This window comes from Rattus norvegicus, chromosome 1, assembly GCF_021556685.1.
Source record: "Rattus norvegicus strain SHRSP/BbbUtx chromosome 1, alternate assembly SHRSP_T2T, whole genome shotgun sequence".
Lineage (NCBI taxonomy): Eukaryota > Metazoa > Chordata > Mammalia > Rodentia > Muridae > Rattus > Rattus norvegicus.
Window position 1 is genome coordinate 211,855,124 of NC_141534.1, and position 17,975 is coordinate 211,873,098.

The following is a 17,975-nucleotide window of genomic DNA, read 5'->3' on the forward strand; positions in this document are numbered from 1 at the left end:
GATCTTTCCCTGCCACCCCTTGCTAGAGAAAACACACTCAACATCGTTCAACCCGGGGAGCCACACTGGCACTGTAACAGGTCTCCAGCTTTTAAGTTTGTCTTCAAGCTGACCCTCTTCCTGCAGAGGACCCCACTGCACTGAGGCTGCTTCCCTGGGCAGCAAGCAAGTCACAGCTGGGTTTGTCATGCATGTGGCCCCATGCTTCTCCTCCCCTGGGCCACTGTCCATTGCTGCCTAGACATCCGGATGCTGCTGGGAATAACTCCTAGCTCTAACCCTGTATCCCTGATCTTCGTCTCTTCCTCTGCTGTCCCTCCAGAAGCACATGAGACTCAAGATGAGGTAGAGGATTCAGGCCAATGGCCAGTGCACACATCCAGTGTCTGATAAAATTATAAACCTACCAAGAAATCAGAGGAAAGCCCAGCTTACTACACGAGTCTCTGCAACAGTATATTATAAATGAGAATTTCTGGGAAACAGAGGGAGGAAACCATCAGAAAGGATCCGTGGGCCACAGAAGAGGTTGCAGGACCCCAAGCAGAATAGACACACACACACAAAAACTGACCCAACCTACAAGTGATTCCACATACAGTTCCCCAAGACCTGCCACAAGAGGGCGCCGCCCCTCCACAGCCAGGCAGGACTCAGCTCAGGGACTAGTGGCTGGAAACTAGTGACAATGGCGCCTGGAGCTGGGTGGAGCGGAGCACAGGTCACGAATACGGAAGTAAAGGTATCTGACTAAGACTCCCTTAACCTCTGTGCTGGAGGTGGACATAGATGGGTTTGCAGTCTTACCCTCAGCTCCCCGTCTCACTCCACAACCCTCCCCTAAGGACCTCAAGCCTCACCTGCCCTCCTCTGCTTCTGCCAGAGGCATAGTGTCTGCCTAGGCTAAGCACTTAAGCCTCATCCTAGCAGGAAATCTATGCCGGATTCCTGCCTGCCTCCTCCATCCTGGTTATGGGCTCTGCCTTCGAAGTAAAGAAAAGGCCCTGAGACCAGAAAAGGGTTCAGTTCCTCTCTAGCTTCCTCTTCTTCTGCCCTCCTTGTTCCCACAGCCGAGGAGCTGTTCCCCCTGAAGCAAACGTCCCCTAACTTCATCCTGTCTGCGAGGAGAGACTGTGACAGACTCCTCAGGGTCCTTCCACCTCAGTGATGAGAGCACAGCTTCCCCCACTGGACTCAGGACGCTGGCTATTGGTGATTAAAAAGTCACAGTAGGGAGGTGGGGAGATGAATCATCAATTAAGTGTTTACTGTTCTTACAGAGGACCGGAGTTCAATTCCCAGTACCCACACCAGGCTGCTTACAATTGTGTGCTTCCCTGGTTCCAGGGGCTCCAACATCCTCTTCTGATCTTGGCACCCACCCATGCACAGTGTGTGCATACATCTCTCTCTCTCTCCACACACACACACACACACACACACACACACACACACACACACACACGAAAATCTTAATTAAAAAAAAGTTACACTAAGGACCTCTGGGCTAGGTGCTTCCATTGTAGGCGACGGCTTCTGTATCCCGCCCTCCTGGTTCTGTGGTGCTTTCTTCTCAAAGTGGAACCTGAAGAGAGAAGCAGATTAGAACCCCGACTCCACCAGCCTTCAAAAATCCAACTGCTGCTATGGCAACAGCCCTTCCTGACCTGTCACCTGACAGCCAGTGTGTGGACAGACAGGCAGAGAAATCCTGACTCACCAGGGGCTTCAGCTTGGCTCGGTTCCCCACTGCCTGTAGCCTGCTTGAATTGCTATCTGTCCATCCCTGCTGGTTCTTTTGCCTAGATCCAGTCCTGCCCTTTCACCTGTAGTGGTTGCCACAGCTTCTGTTTTGTTATCAATACAGACTCCTGCACTTTCTACTGTTTTTCCAGTTTTGACTTCTTTGACCCCTTGGGAACTCCTTGTCCACCCTTGTGGCTATTCACTAATCTAGACACACACACCACACACACACACACACACACACACACACACACACACACACACACACACGAACGCATGCGCTATGTGTTGTGTTATGTATATTCTGTTACTTAATATTAGTAATTAAGATTAGAATGAAAGAAACTGTTTGCCTTGGCCAGGTTACCAAGGAAAGCAGGATTGTCTGGTACATTATTGCCACTGAAACAGCTATCTATGTCTGTGAAATTATTGTTATTCAATGAACTCTGACACTGTGGAAAAGACACAAATGTGTTCATCTGTTTCTGATAGAGCAGGTAGCCCCTAACTTGGATAGCCAGCCTAGCAGGAGAGAGGTAAGCCCATGAGTCAGGCAGAAGACGTGGCTGCATGTGGATGGAGGGCCAGATGAGGGAGAGAGGAGCCCTGGAAGGCCCTCTGGGCAGAGAAAGAGACCAGATGCCATCCCACACCAGCACTGCTTCCAGCCCAGGCATGTTCCCACAGGATAAGGTAGGGGTAAGGATGGCTAGCTCCCAGACTCACAAGAACAAACTTGGTAGACCCATCCAGGTTCCTGCTGGAACCCAGGGCAGGGAGGCAGGCGTGGGTGGAGGATGACGGCTTCTCATGTGTTTCAGACTTAAGAAGCTGCTCCTTGGTCAGAAGCCACATCACAGTTCTGCTGCACAGGCCCATCCACACATGGGGCATCCTCTAGCCCATGATGGCTATACTCACACCAGAAAGCACTGTGCTCAGGCAGCGCGGCAGCACCCTCGATGCTCAGGGGTTAAGAATGCTCGTTACTTTCAGAGGACTGGAGTTCAGTTCCCAGTTCCCATACCAGTTGGCTCACAACTGCCTGTACCTGCAACTCCAGATGATCCAATGCCCTCTTTTGACCTCTGTGGGCATCCATACACACATATATGTGTATGTACACATAAATAGACTTATTTTGTCTTTAGAATTTTATTGATTTTATTTTCATGTGCATGGCCCTTTTGCCTACACACATGCCTATGAAGCCACACTGCACTGGCTGCTTTCACAGAGGACCCAGGTCCAATTCCCAACACCCATGTGGTGGTTCACAACTGTCTTTAGCTCTAGTCCCAGAGGACCTAATGCCCCCTTCTGGGCTCTGTGGGTACCAGGCAAGCATGTAGTACACAGACATATATGTAGGCCAGAGACCATGCATACATACAATAATAAAATACATCTTAAAAAGATCATTTTTGTTTATATTTTTTATATCATCAGAAGAAATCTCTCTTCCTTGAAATATAAACAAAACCTGGCCCAAGGCGGGCTGTGTCAGGGGCCACTGGTGATGTGAATTCATATTAGGGGTCCTTGGGGAGGAGCTGTTTCCATATAGGTGATGGCTCTTTGAAATGCTCCTGGATCTGTTCTTCCAGGGTCTGCGATGTTTTCCTCTCGAGCTGTACAACCTGGAGAGAGAAGCCCATCAGAACTGTCTCCATCACCCTTCAAAGAACCAGGGGCTGAAACTACCCACCGGGTCCATGAAGGTTATGAACCACCCAGGGATAGTGTACAGATGGCACTGGGGAAAGGCTTGGCACTGGAGAGTGCCTGGTGGCCACAGTGGATGGTGAGATTCCAGGTGCTTCTATTTCTGCCCACTGTGAGGCCACACAGCATCAAAATCCCTTGCTGATCTGTAGAAACTGCTGCCAAGTGGGTCTTCATGGTAGGTAGGGTGGACACGCCCTTATTGTTATTAAAGACACCAGAGCTTGGTGCTAGAGAGATAACTTAGTAGATGAGAGCACTTGCTGCTCTTCCCGGGGGACCGAGTTCAGTTCCCAGTACCGAGGTCAAGCTTTTGTAACCCCAGGAGATCCAATGTCTCCAGCCTCCATGGGCACTTGACTCAGGGGTGCATATGCACGGATATACACAATAGTTACAAAGAACAACAGTAAATTAAACAGAGCTGACCCAGCTCCCACCCTCTGCTCTTGGTGGCTAACCTGTTCCATTCCTGTGACTCAGTGACAAAGCATGCTACATCAGTTACATCAACTGTATTAGCTACAGCAGCTACACAGGGTGCGGGCTTGCCCAGCCAGTGGGGGACAAAGGATACAACATCCTGACCCATGTCTCTCAGCTTCCCAGTGGCCATTCTTCCTCCTACTGACTTCCACTGAGTCTTCTGGGTTACTGGGGGTGGCTTGGGGGTTGTTCCCAAAGTCAGCTGGATACAGTCATTCCTTTATGAGGAGAAGCCAAGAGGGTTTTCTAGCACCATGCCAGCCTTCTTTGGCTGGGACACTACTGAATGAGTCCCTCAGGGGTGGGGACCATCAATATCCCTGCCTTTTCCCCTGAATGTCAGAAGTACTGACCCCAGCCCAGTCATGATGACCAGACCATAATGACTTCCACCTAACAACAAGGAGGTGGGAAGTACACCTTGTACCCTCAAAGTGCATGCCAACTGCTCAGGGATCCTTGCCACAGTCAAAGTTCCTGCCAGTTTCTTCTGGTCCCTTGGGTTCTGCAGCTGTGCTGAGCAGCTGTCTCTCTTCAGCAGAGCAGAGCCTGGCTGGGAAGGAGCTGTGTTTAACTTGCCATCTGGGGGTGTTTTCACTATGGTCTTCAAAGGAGGGAGGGAAGGGGTTAAGTCTGCTTTAATTAAAGTCGTGGTACCTTTAACCCCAGTACTCCAGAGGCAGAGGTGGGGGAGGGCCTCTGTAAGTTTGAGCCCTGAACAGTTTACATGGCAAGTTCTATAGGGCTACAAAGAAAGAACCTGTCTCAAATATATATACATATACATATTTATATGTGGTTGTGCATTCCTTTAATCCCAGCACTCAGGAGGCAAACATAAGCAGATCTCTGTGAGTTCAAGACCCTTCTAGTCTACAAAACAAGTTCCAGGATAGCCAAAACTGTTACACAGAGAAATCCTGTCTCAAAAACCAAACCAAATCAAACCAAAACTATATATGTATATCCACATACGTACATAGAAAATGAAATAATCCACACCATGCCACTTCGCATTTAAAAAAGTTTTTCTCCTCAAAGGAAGCCCCTGCATGCTCTCCCGGGTATGACACACAAAACTGCCTGGCTGTGCCTACCTGGTTGTCAATGCAGAGGAACTGCCAGGGCCACCTCGTGTTGTACAGAAAGGGTCTCAGGTCAAACCTGTTGTCGTCCGGACTGTAGTTTTCAGCATGATATGCTGGCGTGAGGGTTGTCATCTTGTGCCTGTTTATGGAGTACTTTGAGAAAAATCGCTTTACCTTCTCAGCCACCTGGTGGGCAAGAGACACGTGGGTTTCAGGTTAGAAAGGCAGGAGAGACTGAAGGCTGAAAGCCCTGCTTTTGGGGGAAATAAGTGACCAGTAGGTGCCAGCCCTGCCCCTGGCTTTTCCTGACAGCAGCATGGAGGTGTATCAGCTGGGCTGGCGCTGGCTGAGCTGCAGGACTATAGAGTCCTGGTTCTGACAGCCCAGAGCTGTGCTCCAGGAGGCCTCCAGGCAGGCTTATGTGCCCACAGAGACCTACTGTATTCTGCAGCCTCTGTAATGCACCAGCAGACATGTATAGCTGGCCCATACTTAGTTAACTTAGCAGTCAGGAATCCCCAAGCTGGTAAAGATGAAAGCCAAAACATGTTATTGTGTACAAAATGAAATTATCCTTTTGGGGGGCATGCCCAGGTAGCTCAGCCTGATATCACACATGCTTCACCTGTCTCGGTGTACAGCTGTCTTTCCACATGTTGAGCAGTTTGCAGAACATGCTGTAGGGCCCTGCCTTGGCGACCTTCCGGAGCCTGCCGAAGATGGAGAGTTCTGTGTACGTCATCCCCATGTCTTCCTATGAGGACAGAAGTATGTTCAAAATGCAGTGCGGTAGTGCTGGGAGGGTCCTCACAGCCTCTTGAAAGGTCTAGGGAGGTGAGGCTCCACAGGGCTAGAAATCGGTGCCTAACCAGGGATCTCAGAACTCACTTGGTGACAGGAAATACAGGTTTGGAAGATGGCCATAACCCTGCAAGGCATGGGAGGTGGCTGTCTCTACTCCAAGGTTGCTCCGAGGAACTGGAGGAACCTGGAGTCCTTGCTTGCTGTTCTCATTTTCCCTCTGATCCACCATATCTCCTCTTTCCTCAGCCCAAACCACAAGAAAGCTAAGTCAGAGTGTCTGAGGTCAGTGATTCTGTCGGCCTGAGTCAGGGGCCTGGGGCAGGAAGGTCTCCTTTAGGCAGAAGGACCCAATGAGAAGGAGAGACACATCCCCCACCATTACCTCATCCATCTGAGACACCTGCCCATCGGCTAAGGGCTCTAGTTCTGCAGTGGCCGGCGCTGACAGGATGCTGCAGGGAGACACACTGAGTCAGTCACCAGGGCTGCTAATGGTGCTATGAGCTCTGGCAGGACATCCCTAGACAAACTGCAGTTGGGTTGACCATGACTGGCAAGCCTCATTCATGGTCCTGTGTCTTCATGACCTGAAGGATAATGAACCAAGGGCAGTAGGGGCTGACGACCTTCCACTGCAGGGCTGTTGGGGTCAGAAGACTTGGCAGGGCAGGTATGGTTGGGTAGTCTGACACACTGCAGCACACTTGGGTGGATCCTCAGTCTGTGCCTATGAGCTGCCAGGAACAAACTCTCTGTGACAACCAAAGGGATCTCCACATATTGTTGGAGGTCCCCTGTGGGCAAGACTGACTCTGTGAGGGGAGCAAGGACACAGACTTTTCCTGGTACCAGGAGCAAGGCTGCAGTGGCCCGACAGGCTGATAGACTGTGATGTCTTCAACAGGTACTCAGCGATCAGGCCTGTCAGGTGCCAGCACAGTCTCCCTACCTTGGGACAGCAGCAGAAGAGCCAGTCTTGAAAGAATTGTCCCTTAAGACACTTAGAACTGTGGGTGCAGGAACAGAAGCTGAAGGGCAGGGCATGGGGAGCTAAGAAGGGTGAGTAAGGCAAGCATGGCCCTGGTGGCCCAGGAGCCACAGAAACACTGGCAGGAGCACTCACGCCTGCAGAACAGGGAGCTGGAAGCGCTCTGCACACAACTGGACGAAGGCTCTCAGATCCGTCTTGCTGATGCCGCCTATGGGGTTGATGTCCGCACTGGAGCAGTCATACTTAGTCAGGTAGCCGAGGAGACTGTCAGGGAGAAAGGACAGTGTCCTCATGGTTCCTGGGGTATTGAGGGCTATAGGATATACCACTGCTGGCCAAGGGCTTCCTTCTTCCAGGGGCCTAGAAGTCAGGAGCCTAGCACAGCACAGCCCTGGAGGGGGCTGTCAAAGCTATATTGAACATACTGGGTGGACACCTGCTTTGGCTCAGAATGCTTGGGTGACACAATCAGCCCACTTGGAACAGCTTGTCTAGAAGGCTAGGCTGAGCTAGATGGAGACAAGGTACAGAGGCCACAGAAGGGAAGACAGGACCTCACACAAATGTACACTTAGCCTGATAGATAGCTCTGATCTATAGCTTTAGATCTGAGACCTCACATGGCAAAAAGGTCCCGAAAGGTAAAGTGACTCCAGACAGAGACAGGCCTGGATTACAGGGTGGGCTTGAGAAGCAACCAAAGGCCTCCTCAAAGGGAATAAGAATTAGAGCCAAATCCACAGGGTGCCATCAAGATGCTGATGGTTGGAAGAGTACAGGGAGGGTGGGGTTGGTGGTGGGTATGGGGAGAGCCTCCAGCAGCCTCAGCACTTTGAGAGCTTGGAGCAGATATCCTGCAGTGACCTTGGGAACAAACAACTCAGAGCTTACACACCTCCCAACTCACCCACAGCCACAGCTCTGTCCCAGGCCACTGTGTTACCTGGTGAGACGACCCCATCTCACAGCCACATAGGAGTTTTCGCTGATCTAGTGGCTCCAAGCTAAACTGGCAAACAGTGATAAATCAACTAGCCTCAGGTAAGCGTCTGCAGGTAGGACAGCGGGATAGCACACCTGTGGTGGGACTCAGACTGTCACCAGAAGAGACACTTCAGGGCCTTCACGAGGGCCCATAACACATGCTGATCTCCTTGTTCATGAGACAGACTACTTTTCAAGGCCTCGGGGACCCTGGTGGGACTCTGGCTCTTTTCCTTTACCTCCTGCTCAGGTAACGCCAATCATCAGCCATGGCTGCCTATAGTGTGCTACTGGCTGTTGTTCTGGCCTCGCCCTGGCCTCCTGTTAGCAGGAACACACCCATCCCACCCTCCCTCACCTATGAGTCATCCACAGGCTTGGGACAACAGCCTTCTTTCAGAAGGCAGCCACCAAGTGGCCTGGCTAATGTTGGAAACCCAGGCTCATGGGCTCCCCGTCCCTCCCTGATGGAGGTTCCTGGGCCCAAGTTCTGTGTATAAATTACTGGATTGTGCTGAAGCCCTGCATTTCTCCCGGGAGGTGAGATTTCTGTCAGCAGAAGGTACCTGACAGCCTGGGTTTACCTGCTCCCCAAATACTGAGTGGGAAGCTGCCCAGGAGGTGGCTCTGGAGCGGGGCAGCGGTGCCAGGCTGCTCTGTCCTGACTTGACCCCACTTCCAGTCTGTTTGCAGTAGAGGGCCCCAGCCCAAGGATGACTCTAAATCAAGTCCAAGTCCTCTAGCAAGTCATCAAAAGCACTCCTGGGACTTAATGGGCCCAAGATGCCACGGGCACTACCCATCATCCTCCTGGCTGTGGCTCATCGTCTCTCTTCAAGCTCCTGACTCACTGCTTCCCTTGGCGCCATCTCTTAGAAAAAAAAATCTTTGGCAAAAAAACAAAAACAAAACAAAACAAAACAAAAAAACCAAACAAACACCCCCCCCCAAAAAAAAAAACCAAAGCTGGGTGCCACTGCAGAGGGACGGCAACCCAATCATACTCCTGTCTCCTCTTCTCAACCCCACCCTCATTGGTGAAAAAGAGCAGTCTTGGGCTCTGGGGAATGGCCCTGTAGGTAAAGCACGGGGACCTTAGTTCAGATCCCCAGCACCCACATAAAGCTGAACACAGTGGATCCATCTGTGATCCCAGCACTCCTGTGGGGACAGAATTCCCAGGACCTTGGAGGGCAGCTAGCCTGGAGTACACAGTAGTGAACAATGACAGCCTGCCTCACACAAGGTAAAAGATGAGGACTGACATCAGAAGTTGTCCTCTGATCTCCAAAAACATGCCACTGCACATGCTGACTACACACACACACACACACACACACACACACACACACACACACACACACACACACACAGGCACATAGACACACACACACACACACACACACACACACAGATACATACACAAAACCTGCTAGGTATGGTGATACAATCCTATAGTCCCAGTTCTCAGAGGCAGGAGGATTGCTTCCAGTTTTGAAGGCAGTCTGGGTTACATAGTAAGTTTGAAGCCACCTTCATGTACTTCATTGTAAGAAGCTGTCTCAAAGTCAAACCAAACCAAACTGTAAATGTCTAGAGTGGTGTATGTATATGTGGGTGGGTAGATGTATAGATAGATGATTGAGGTTGTATGTATGTATGTATGCATGCATGCATGCATGGGTGTGTGGATGTATGGAGGAATAGGTGGATGGATATACGGATGTATAGGTGAATGGACAGGTAGGTGGATGTATGGATGGGTGGATGGATTGGGATGGGGTGTATGTATGGGTGGATGCATGTATGTATTTATGGATAGATAGCTGGGTGGGAGTGTATGCATGTATGTATGTATGTATGATGTATATATGTGTGTGTAGGTGGATGGATGGGTGGTCAGAGTAATGGATGAACAGATGGAAGACTCATGACTAGACAGACAAGAAGACTAATCAATAAATACATGATGTTTTAAAATTCCTCAGCTAATGAGGAGCACGTGGGAACAGTTAGGAGGCGTGGTGGCTCACCCAAAGAAAGTGGGAAAGCCGAGCCTGGAAAAGGGATCTACCAGTCTCCACTGCTGGGTCAGAGGTTGGGTGGATTGTACCTGGAAACAAGAGAACCACTGGGTGTTTTTTTAAGCAAAGAACAAAGGGACCTGTCTTCAGTTCACATAGAAAAACAGCCATCTTGTTTGGAAAACTGTTTGCAATGGCATGACCTTTGATGCACAGGACGAGGAAGCAGGGGTCCTAGCATGGCTGACAGGAGCTGGAGGTAGACCAGGGACAGAAGCAACCTGAGCTGGGTGAGTGTGAGCTGGGCTGGGAAGAGATATAAGTGTCTTGCTCTGCACTCTGGATATCCTGACATTACGGGGAGACTATGTGCTGAAAGGACCAAGCTTCCATCTAGAAACTTAAGATGCCCAAGTCCATCCCAGCCACACGCACCTCTCATCTACATTGGCAGATCCAAGCACAAGAAGACTTCCTCGAGCACCCCGAGACCAGAGGCTCAGCTGAGCAAACAGGTAGGCAAGGACCATCCTAATCCGAGCCTGGGTGAGGGAAAAAGGAAGTTATCCTGTGCTAGGACCCACGAAGGAAGCAGCTGCAGTACAGCGCAATCCTATCGCAGCAGGCTCCCCACACCAGTCTACTGTAGGGTAGCACCAAGGGTGACAGGAGGCCAGCACCGAGTAATGGTGGCCAGGAAGATAGTCGGCAGTGCCCCCACACCATTTACCACTGGAGAGGTGGCCATGCACACCAGGGGCAAACACAGATGGCATGGTGACATCCCAACAGGCAAACCCTGGAAACTTCTCTTTCCCTGTTGACACATGGCACGTAGGCTAACCAAGGTAGCCCAGGGATGGGGGGAGGCTAGCCATGCTAGGCCTCGATGAAATGCACAGGTCCCCACATACACCCATGTGTGATCGTGCTCTGGCACACAGCCTCTCCAAGGCTCAATGGGCACACCCACCCACACACACTTAGCCATGCACGCACACTCACAGAGCAGCAACCCAAAGCACGGCTGTGTGGCCAGTGTCTCTAGGAGACTTGCGGAAGGTTAATCCAGCACTGCCCATCTCATCCCCAGGCTCCTGGTTTCCGTTACCTTCCCCTTCACATCTTTGTGAGGCCCAGAGCCAGGCTCAAATACCTACCTGCACATTCTGCAGGGCCAGGTTCTCCCTGCTGCTCCCTCCATGTGCTGAGAACCGAGGGAACTTCCCAGTCACCAGGCTGAAGATGCCCAAGATGGCCTTCACAGCAGGGTCGATGTTCAGACTGATGTGGTAGCTGGAAGAACAGTGGGGGGGTGGGGAGAGGGGTCAGCACAGGAGCGCTAACACATGCTCTTAACTATCTGTAAAAAACATTTCTTGGGCCTGCGGGTAGTGGTGCATGCCTTTAATGCCCATCACTGGGGAGAAAGAGGCAGGTGGATTTCTGAGAGCTCCAGGTCAGCCAGAGCTTCAGAGTAAGACCTGACTCAAACAAACTAACAAACATTCCCTTGGTGCTGGAGAGATGGCTATTAATTAAGAGCCCTGAATACTTTTCCAAAGGACCTGAATTTGGTCCCCAGCACCTACAAGGGGGGCTCATAATCAGCTGTAACTCCTGTTTCAGGGATTCAATACACTCTCTGTCACTCACAATCATATACTTACACTACATACATAATTATAAAATAAACTAAAAACATTTTCTTATCACATGTATTGGAGGGTTCACACATTCCATGGCATGTATGTGGAGGTCAGAGAACAACTTTTGTTCTCTCCTTACGGCACGTGGGTCCCAGGGATTGAATCAGGCATCAGGCTTGGTGGCAAGTGCCTTTACCTACTAGCCATCTCTCTGGTCATCTATTACCATCCAACAGCATGAGATTCAACCAGTCAGCACAGTCACCACACTGTAAAAGCATTACTGCTTGCCATCTACTCCCAGAACATACCACCCAGAAGGAAATCTTGCTCAGTAACTGTCACTCTCCATTCCCACCTGTCCCAGCTTGACAACCCCCAGTCCACTGTCGGGACTAACAGATTCGTAGGGACATGCTGGGCTGGGTAACTCCCGGAAATGGAGTTGTGCATGCCAGGGCCTTTGACACCTGCTGTGTTTCACTCAGCATGACAGTTCCAAGGGTCGCTTATGCTGCAAAGGCACTCCACACCTTTTTACTTCAGAGTAACACTCCTCAGTGCGCACAGATGGCATTTTGTTTAGCCACTCATCAGCCAATGGGCGTTTATGTCATTCCCTCCTCTCATGACTGTGAGGAGATGACAACCTGGGGCATCCGTAAGAGGGAACTGTTTGGACTTGTAGCTCCTTTGGGCATAAGCCCAAGAACAGAAGTGCTGGTGGGAGGCTTTGGCTGTGTGACAAGTGGTTTCTTGTTCTTCCAAAGAGCCAAATAAAAGAACAATCTGGATGAGGCAGTCACACCTCTTGGAAAAGTCTCCTTGATCTTCCCCACACAGCCTGCAAGCTATGTCCAAAGCCCGATGGACAGCTCTACGGTAGCCTGCTGATAGGAATATATGACCTACATCTGCACCTAGGTGCAAGGCTGGGGGATGCATGTTTAAGCATGCACATGTGTATGTGTGCACGTCCATGTGAACTGTATAGTCTGCGGCTTGGCTGTATTGTTTCCGTAAATTCTGACTCAACCCACAGAGCATTTCGCTCAGCTGGCAGGCACACAAGAAGACACTGCAGTCACAGCTCTGACCTTTGCCATGGTGCGAGCCTGAGCTCAGCATACGATGGAGTCCTACCTTCCAATCTGCTGAGCCAGTTTTGTGGCCCTGTTGTGGGTCTCCTGGGAGGAGTTCTCACTGGCCATGTAGCAAGTAGTGAGCAGCCGTCCGCAGAGCTCCCGGGGATCCTGAGGGGTGTAGCTGCTCTCGTCCACCAGGTTTTGGACGTCTGTCAGCACTTGCTGATCTGGGGTTACCAAGGCAGGATGAGAACCACTATCTGTGCAAAGTCTTGGCCTCCCTCCCGAGTGTCCATGCTGCTAGGCGACATCTTCCAAGTGCCAGCCTCTATCTCCCTGGAGCCTCTATAGGTTCTAGGTACCCTGGTCTGAGCCTAAGCTCCCACACATTAATCCCAGTCTGTCTCTAGAGCCTACCCAGCTACCCCTTTTCTGATGTTAAGGTCACAATCCATCTCCCACATTCCATCGCCCAAGGTCCCTTGCATCTAGCTCCCACTGGTCACTCTAGAGAGCACAAATCTAGCCTGGTTCATTGCCCATAGTCCTAAAAAAAGAGCAAGTGCCTGCACACTGGCCCCTGTTCCCACAGGGCTAGCTGTGTTAACTCACTGCTCTGCACTGGGCTAAATGTGGTCTGTGTTGGGCTAACCTGTGTTTTGTGCTAGGCTAACCTGTGTTTTGTGCTAGGCTAACCTGTGCTGCTCAGGCTATTCTCAGTACCACTGTACCCATGGAGAAATAAGGTTGATCTAGGTTGCCAGTCCCCAAAACTTGTGTCCCCCCCCCCCCCAGGGCTGCACTGTTGACAGACAGCAGTAGGCAGACAAGGTCGCATCATCTAACTGCCCAGGAATGGCTGTTACTGGCCTGGGTTCTGGGACTTAAGTAGGACAGGTGACATCTGTTCCCAGCAATGAAACCTCCCTCACCCATGGTGCCCACGACCTGGGTTTGTCCTCTGCTCCCTGCCTGGTTATGAACCCGACACCCTGCTCAGATCAGTGGACATCATGTCACCTACTTCCGCTCTTCACAGCCTCACAGACCAGGCAGCACATGGAGTAGACGACGCAGGCGCTGGCTGCACTGTCCACACCGCCACTCAGGGGCAGGAAAAACCCGGCCTGGAAGGGGCCAACCAAGTTCTGTGCAAACCGAGCTGCAGATAGGCTGTGCCTCACTCAGTGCTCAGCCTAGCACAGCCCTGTGAGTCCCAGATCCCTACAGGAACGCAGGGCTCAGTGCTGTCCCGGGAGAGTGGACAAATGACATGTGATTGACAGAAGTGTCCTAAAGGACAGGACACATTGTTCTGGGTCCCAGGCTGGCTTTCCGGTCCTGTGATGGCACACGTTAGGAGATGTGGGAATTCCACCATCTCTCAACAGCTCCACAGACCACCAGTTTCCAAGCAGGCTTCATCCATCTGGTCTCCTCTGGCCAGTTCACATACACTCCCCCAAAGAAAAACATCACTAACCCACCCTGGACTCACACACCAACCATGAGAGCACATGGAGTAGAAACAGCCTACCTGATTGCTCCGTCGAAGGAAGTCCCAGAGCCAGCAGGCAGGCCCGAGGCTGCAGGAGATGACAGTGTTGAGTCTGGAGCCCTAAGCCTGGCTCACTGCACTTCATGGAGTCCCCAGAAGGCAGTGCAGAGGTACAACCCTGGCCCAGGCTCTGGTTGGGATCTACTATAGGCATTTCATGTCGATTTAGGCATTTTAGCTCTGAAACGAGTCTGGTGGAACCCCCCCCGAGATACCTCATGTAAAATTGGGACGCTGAGGCCTCAGAGGTTAAGGTTCCAGTACAGGGAGACTACCTGGAGGAGAACCAGGCAGCCTGGCCTGGCCTCATCAGTCACAGCATTTTTTTTTTCCAGACAGGTCTCACTATGTAGTTCAGGCTGTCCTTGAATTCATAAAGTAGAAGCCACTGAGATCTAACTCCAATGAAGCATAATACCTACCCTAGGCAGACGTTGGGAATTCTTGCATCCCCCACACCTGACAAACCTTGGCAGCCACTAGGACAGTAGTGTCCACAAAGCAATAGGATCTAGGCCCAAGGGGTGGGCACCCACCTTATCTCCTCCTCAGGCCTGTGGTATGTCCACTCCACAGGCTCTGACACTGGCTCCAACAAGTCTTCACTGACCGAAAGGGCAAAGTCCACTGTTACCCGGGGGTATGGGTTCACTCTGGTTGCCTGTCGGGGGAGATGTCAAGACACAGCCAGCGACAGCTGCAGTTTGGAGCCTTCACAGGTGAGGCGCAGGTTTCCAGCAGCCATCAGAGATACAGACGAGCTCACAGGGAAATGGGAAGGACTGATTAAAGTGGCCAGGGGCGGACAGGTGCTTGCAAAGGCAGAGAAATTACAAAGCTTTCCCTGAACTGTGGGAATGAGAGAGGAACAGCCACTCAGGAGAGGAGTCCTCTTTAATAGCCTGAATGTGAGGGCCACATGTGAGTCAGTGGGTTTACTCCTAGGACACACCCAGGAAAAAAAAACCTATGCCCACTCAAAACTCTGAAGGAGTGGGTAGGCACCCAGTGGTATAGCCATGGGGTAGAATGCCACTGTACCCTGCCTGAGAGAGAGCAGAACCCCATTCTGCTTCCACATGGTGGACTCCAAGGATGCTCGCTTAGTTAGAGGGGCCAGGCCTACAACAGCATCTGTGGTGCAGTAGTGTCTCTGAAAACGTTCACACTGTTACAGGCAGAAAGCAGACCAGTGGTGGCTAGGAATCAGGGGAAGGGAACAAGCTGTCATGTCTCTGCATGGTTCCACATGCCGGCCCCATGGCCTTGGCCAAGCCCACAGCATACCATGCCACCTGAAAGGCCTGTCTGAGCTGGCGCCTCCCAGAGCACTCACCTCCAGGTTCCGTGATGAGATCTCTGCCCTGTAGCTCCTGACGTCCTCCAGGTCCAGCGTGGCAGTGAGAACCTCCTGGGTGGGGAAGCAGGGAGAAAGCAAAGGACTGCTGTGTCATGTGCATGGGTCAAACTTTTCAAAGCAGGGGCTGTGCACCCAGGAGGATGAACAGCACCACTGCCCTCCTGAACCTTTTCCTCTTTAAAAAGAAAGTATTATAAGCGCTAACCTAGGAAGCGCAAGGCCCTGGGTTCGGTCCCCAGCTCCGAAAAAAAGAACCAAAAAAAAAAAAAAGTATTATATTTTTATTCTCGAGTGTATGTGTGCCTCTGTGTATGTGCATGTGAGTGCAGTTCCTGTAGAGTCCAGAAGAGGGCACTGGACTCCTGGTGCTTGAGTTACAGGTGATGGTGGGAGCTGCCTGACATGGATGCTGTTGGGACCTGAACTCCCTCCAGCTGCATCAGTCACTGACACCAGCATCTGAACTACATTTCCCAGCAACCCAGCAGTTAGAGTAGGAGACACGACCCTGTCAGTAACTTGGGGTAGAGGTCTTTCTGTTTTACTTGAAAGACACACAGAAAGCAATGGCTCCTTCTCCAACTCTGAACATAGCCATTTATAGATAGGATGGCTGGAGCCACTGCAGCCATCCTGTGAGCAGAGGAAGATGGAGGAGGGGACAACATAGAAAGCAACATGGAAGCCAACATCCACATCTTCCGGGTGTTGAGCATGCATGAAGACCCCATCCCATGGGAGGTAAGAGGTCTCCTCTGTGCTTCCCAGGGCCCAAGTGGGATGTGATGGTTAATGCCACCTTTCAGTTCAATACAGTTTAGAATCACCATGGAACCCAATCTCTGGTCCTGTCTCAGAGGGAGTCTCTAGATTGGGTTTATTGAGGTAGAAAAATGTGCTCCAAGTGTGGTTGGCACCAGCCTAGGATGTTTCCAGCCTTTGAGACGTACTGCTGACAAGATCACCCTTCCTTACCTCTTTCTGCTCTCCAGCTGACTGATTCAACTCAGCAGTTCTGGCTCCAACTCCTCTCCAAGGAGACTGATTCAACTTAGTGTCTCTGAACTTCTCCTAAATTGTTGTACTTGACCTCAAACTAGCTCTGGCCATCTCTTCTGATCTGGCTCCTTCTCATCCTCTGGCTCATTCTGTCTTCACCTGTGTCTAGCTTGTTCTCTCTCTGTAACCTATCTTTGTACAACTGTCCCAGTAAAACTGCCCCCTCTCTCTGCACTGTTCTCTTAAGTAGCTTCCCTTTCCGCTCTCTTCTTGTGAGAGTTAGGCATATTCTATTCTGTCAAATCTTTCTCTAATTTGTCACTTTGCCACTCAATTAGACATCACTTCTAAACTTGGCTCACAGTTGGAATGCACAGTCTGTCGTGGAGGCAAGGCTTGGAGGCAGGAGAGTGAGGCAGCTGGTCACAATGTATCCACAGTCAGGAAGCCCAGAGAAGAACACGGGAGCTCAAACCTCTTTCTCCTTTTCAGTTCGGGATTCCAGAGGCTTTCAGGACTAGGTCTAGGTTAGCAGATGGAGGTACTAAGCCTCCAAGACGACAATAAACAGGAGAATAAAAGAAACTTTGACAGGCCATAGTCAGCATGGACATACCTGTTGCTCTATGTTCAGCCGAAACATGCCCTAAGGGAAATCTGTCCTCACACTCAGGGGAGAGGGAGCTATACAAATGGGCAATCAACTGACTGGGCAGTGTGAAGGTTGCTCCCCATTCCCATGCTTGGCTCATTACCACATCATCCAATGAGAACTGGGTTCCCTGGGCAAAGATGCTCCCATTCATCGCAATCATGGCACAGCCATCATAGTAGAGTCGGTCACCGTCACAGCCCTTCTGATTGGCTAGCAGGTAGATGCCACCATTCTAGAAGAAATACAGGTGACAGTACAGTTGTCAATGATGGATATAACCTATGACTGCCACTTGCATTTTACAGAATAACTAGATGCACTAAACCTGGTCCCAAGTTTCCATTGGCATCCAGACTCTGACAGAGATGGTAGATAAGGGAAGGGACACAAAGCCCCATAGCTCCAATTCATGTGGCCTTGCCAGATGTATTTACAATTTCCTTCAAATTAAAATATCAGGAAGTCAATAATTTACAAGTCTCAGGAAGTTCCTGAAACTCACCAGATAAAATAAGCCCTTCCTCTCTATGGTCACATAAACAGTTATGACTGCTGAGAGGCTCTCAGACCAGTCAAGCTGCTGGAAGAAATTTTCTGACTTGTCAAACTGCCTGCAAATTGTGAAGAGAGCTCCAAAATTCCAGCTTTTATGAGCTATTGATAGACTTTGGTGATGTAGCTGCTTTTGATTCATCCCTGCTCCTGTCTGCAACCCCTCACCTACACTGCTGGGTAATCCCAATGAACTCATTGGTTTACCATGCTGAACTTCAGTAGTATTATTACTTTGGTCTCTTGTTGGTTCACTATCTGTGGTG

General features: G+C 50.8%; 1 protein-coding gene across 2 annotated transcripts in view; it reads right to left on the reverse strand.

Annotated features, from left to right (window-relative positions):
• Positions 1-2,888: 2,888 nt before the first annotated feature.
• The window catches only part of Nadsyn1 (NAD synthetase 1), a 28,120-nt gene continuing 13,033 nt past the window's right edge, over positions 2,889-17,975 (reverse strand). Inside the window, 13 exon segments of one of the 2 annotated variants that reach the window (NM_181480.2) lie at positions 2,889-3,389; positions 5,058-5,234; positions 5,674-5,802; positions 6,235-6,304; positions 6,976-7,107; positions 10,287-10,393; positions 11,012-11,147; positions 12,644-12,812; positions 13,610-13,712; positions 14,123-14,171; positions 14,680-14,804; positions 15,480-15,554; positions 17,258-17,389. In NM_181480.2, the coding sequence (NP_852145.2) occupies positions 3,282-3,389; positions 5,058-5,234; positions 5,674-5,802; positions 6,235-6,304; positions 6,976-7,107; positions 10,287-10,393; positions 11,012-11,147; positions 12,644-12,812; positions 13,610-13,712; positions 14,123-14,171; positions 14,680-14,804; positions 15,480-15,554; positions 17,258-17,389 (1,512 nt within the window). In that variant the 3' untranslated portion in view covers positions 2,889-3,281. 2 annotated transcript variants of the gene reach the window in all.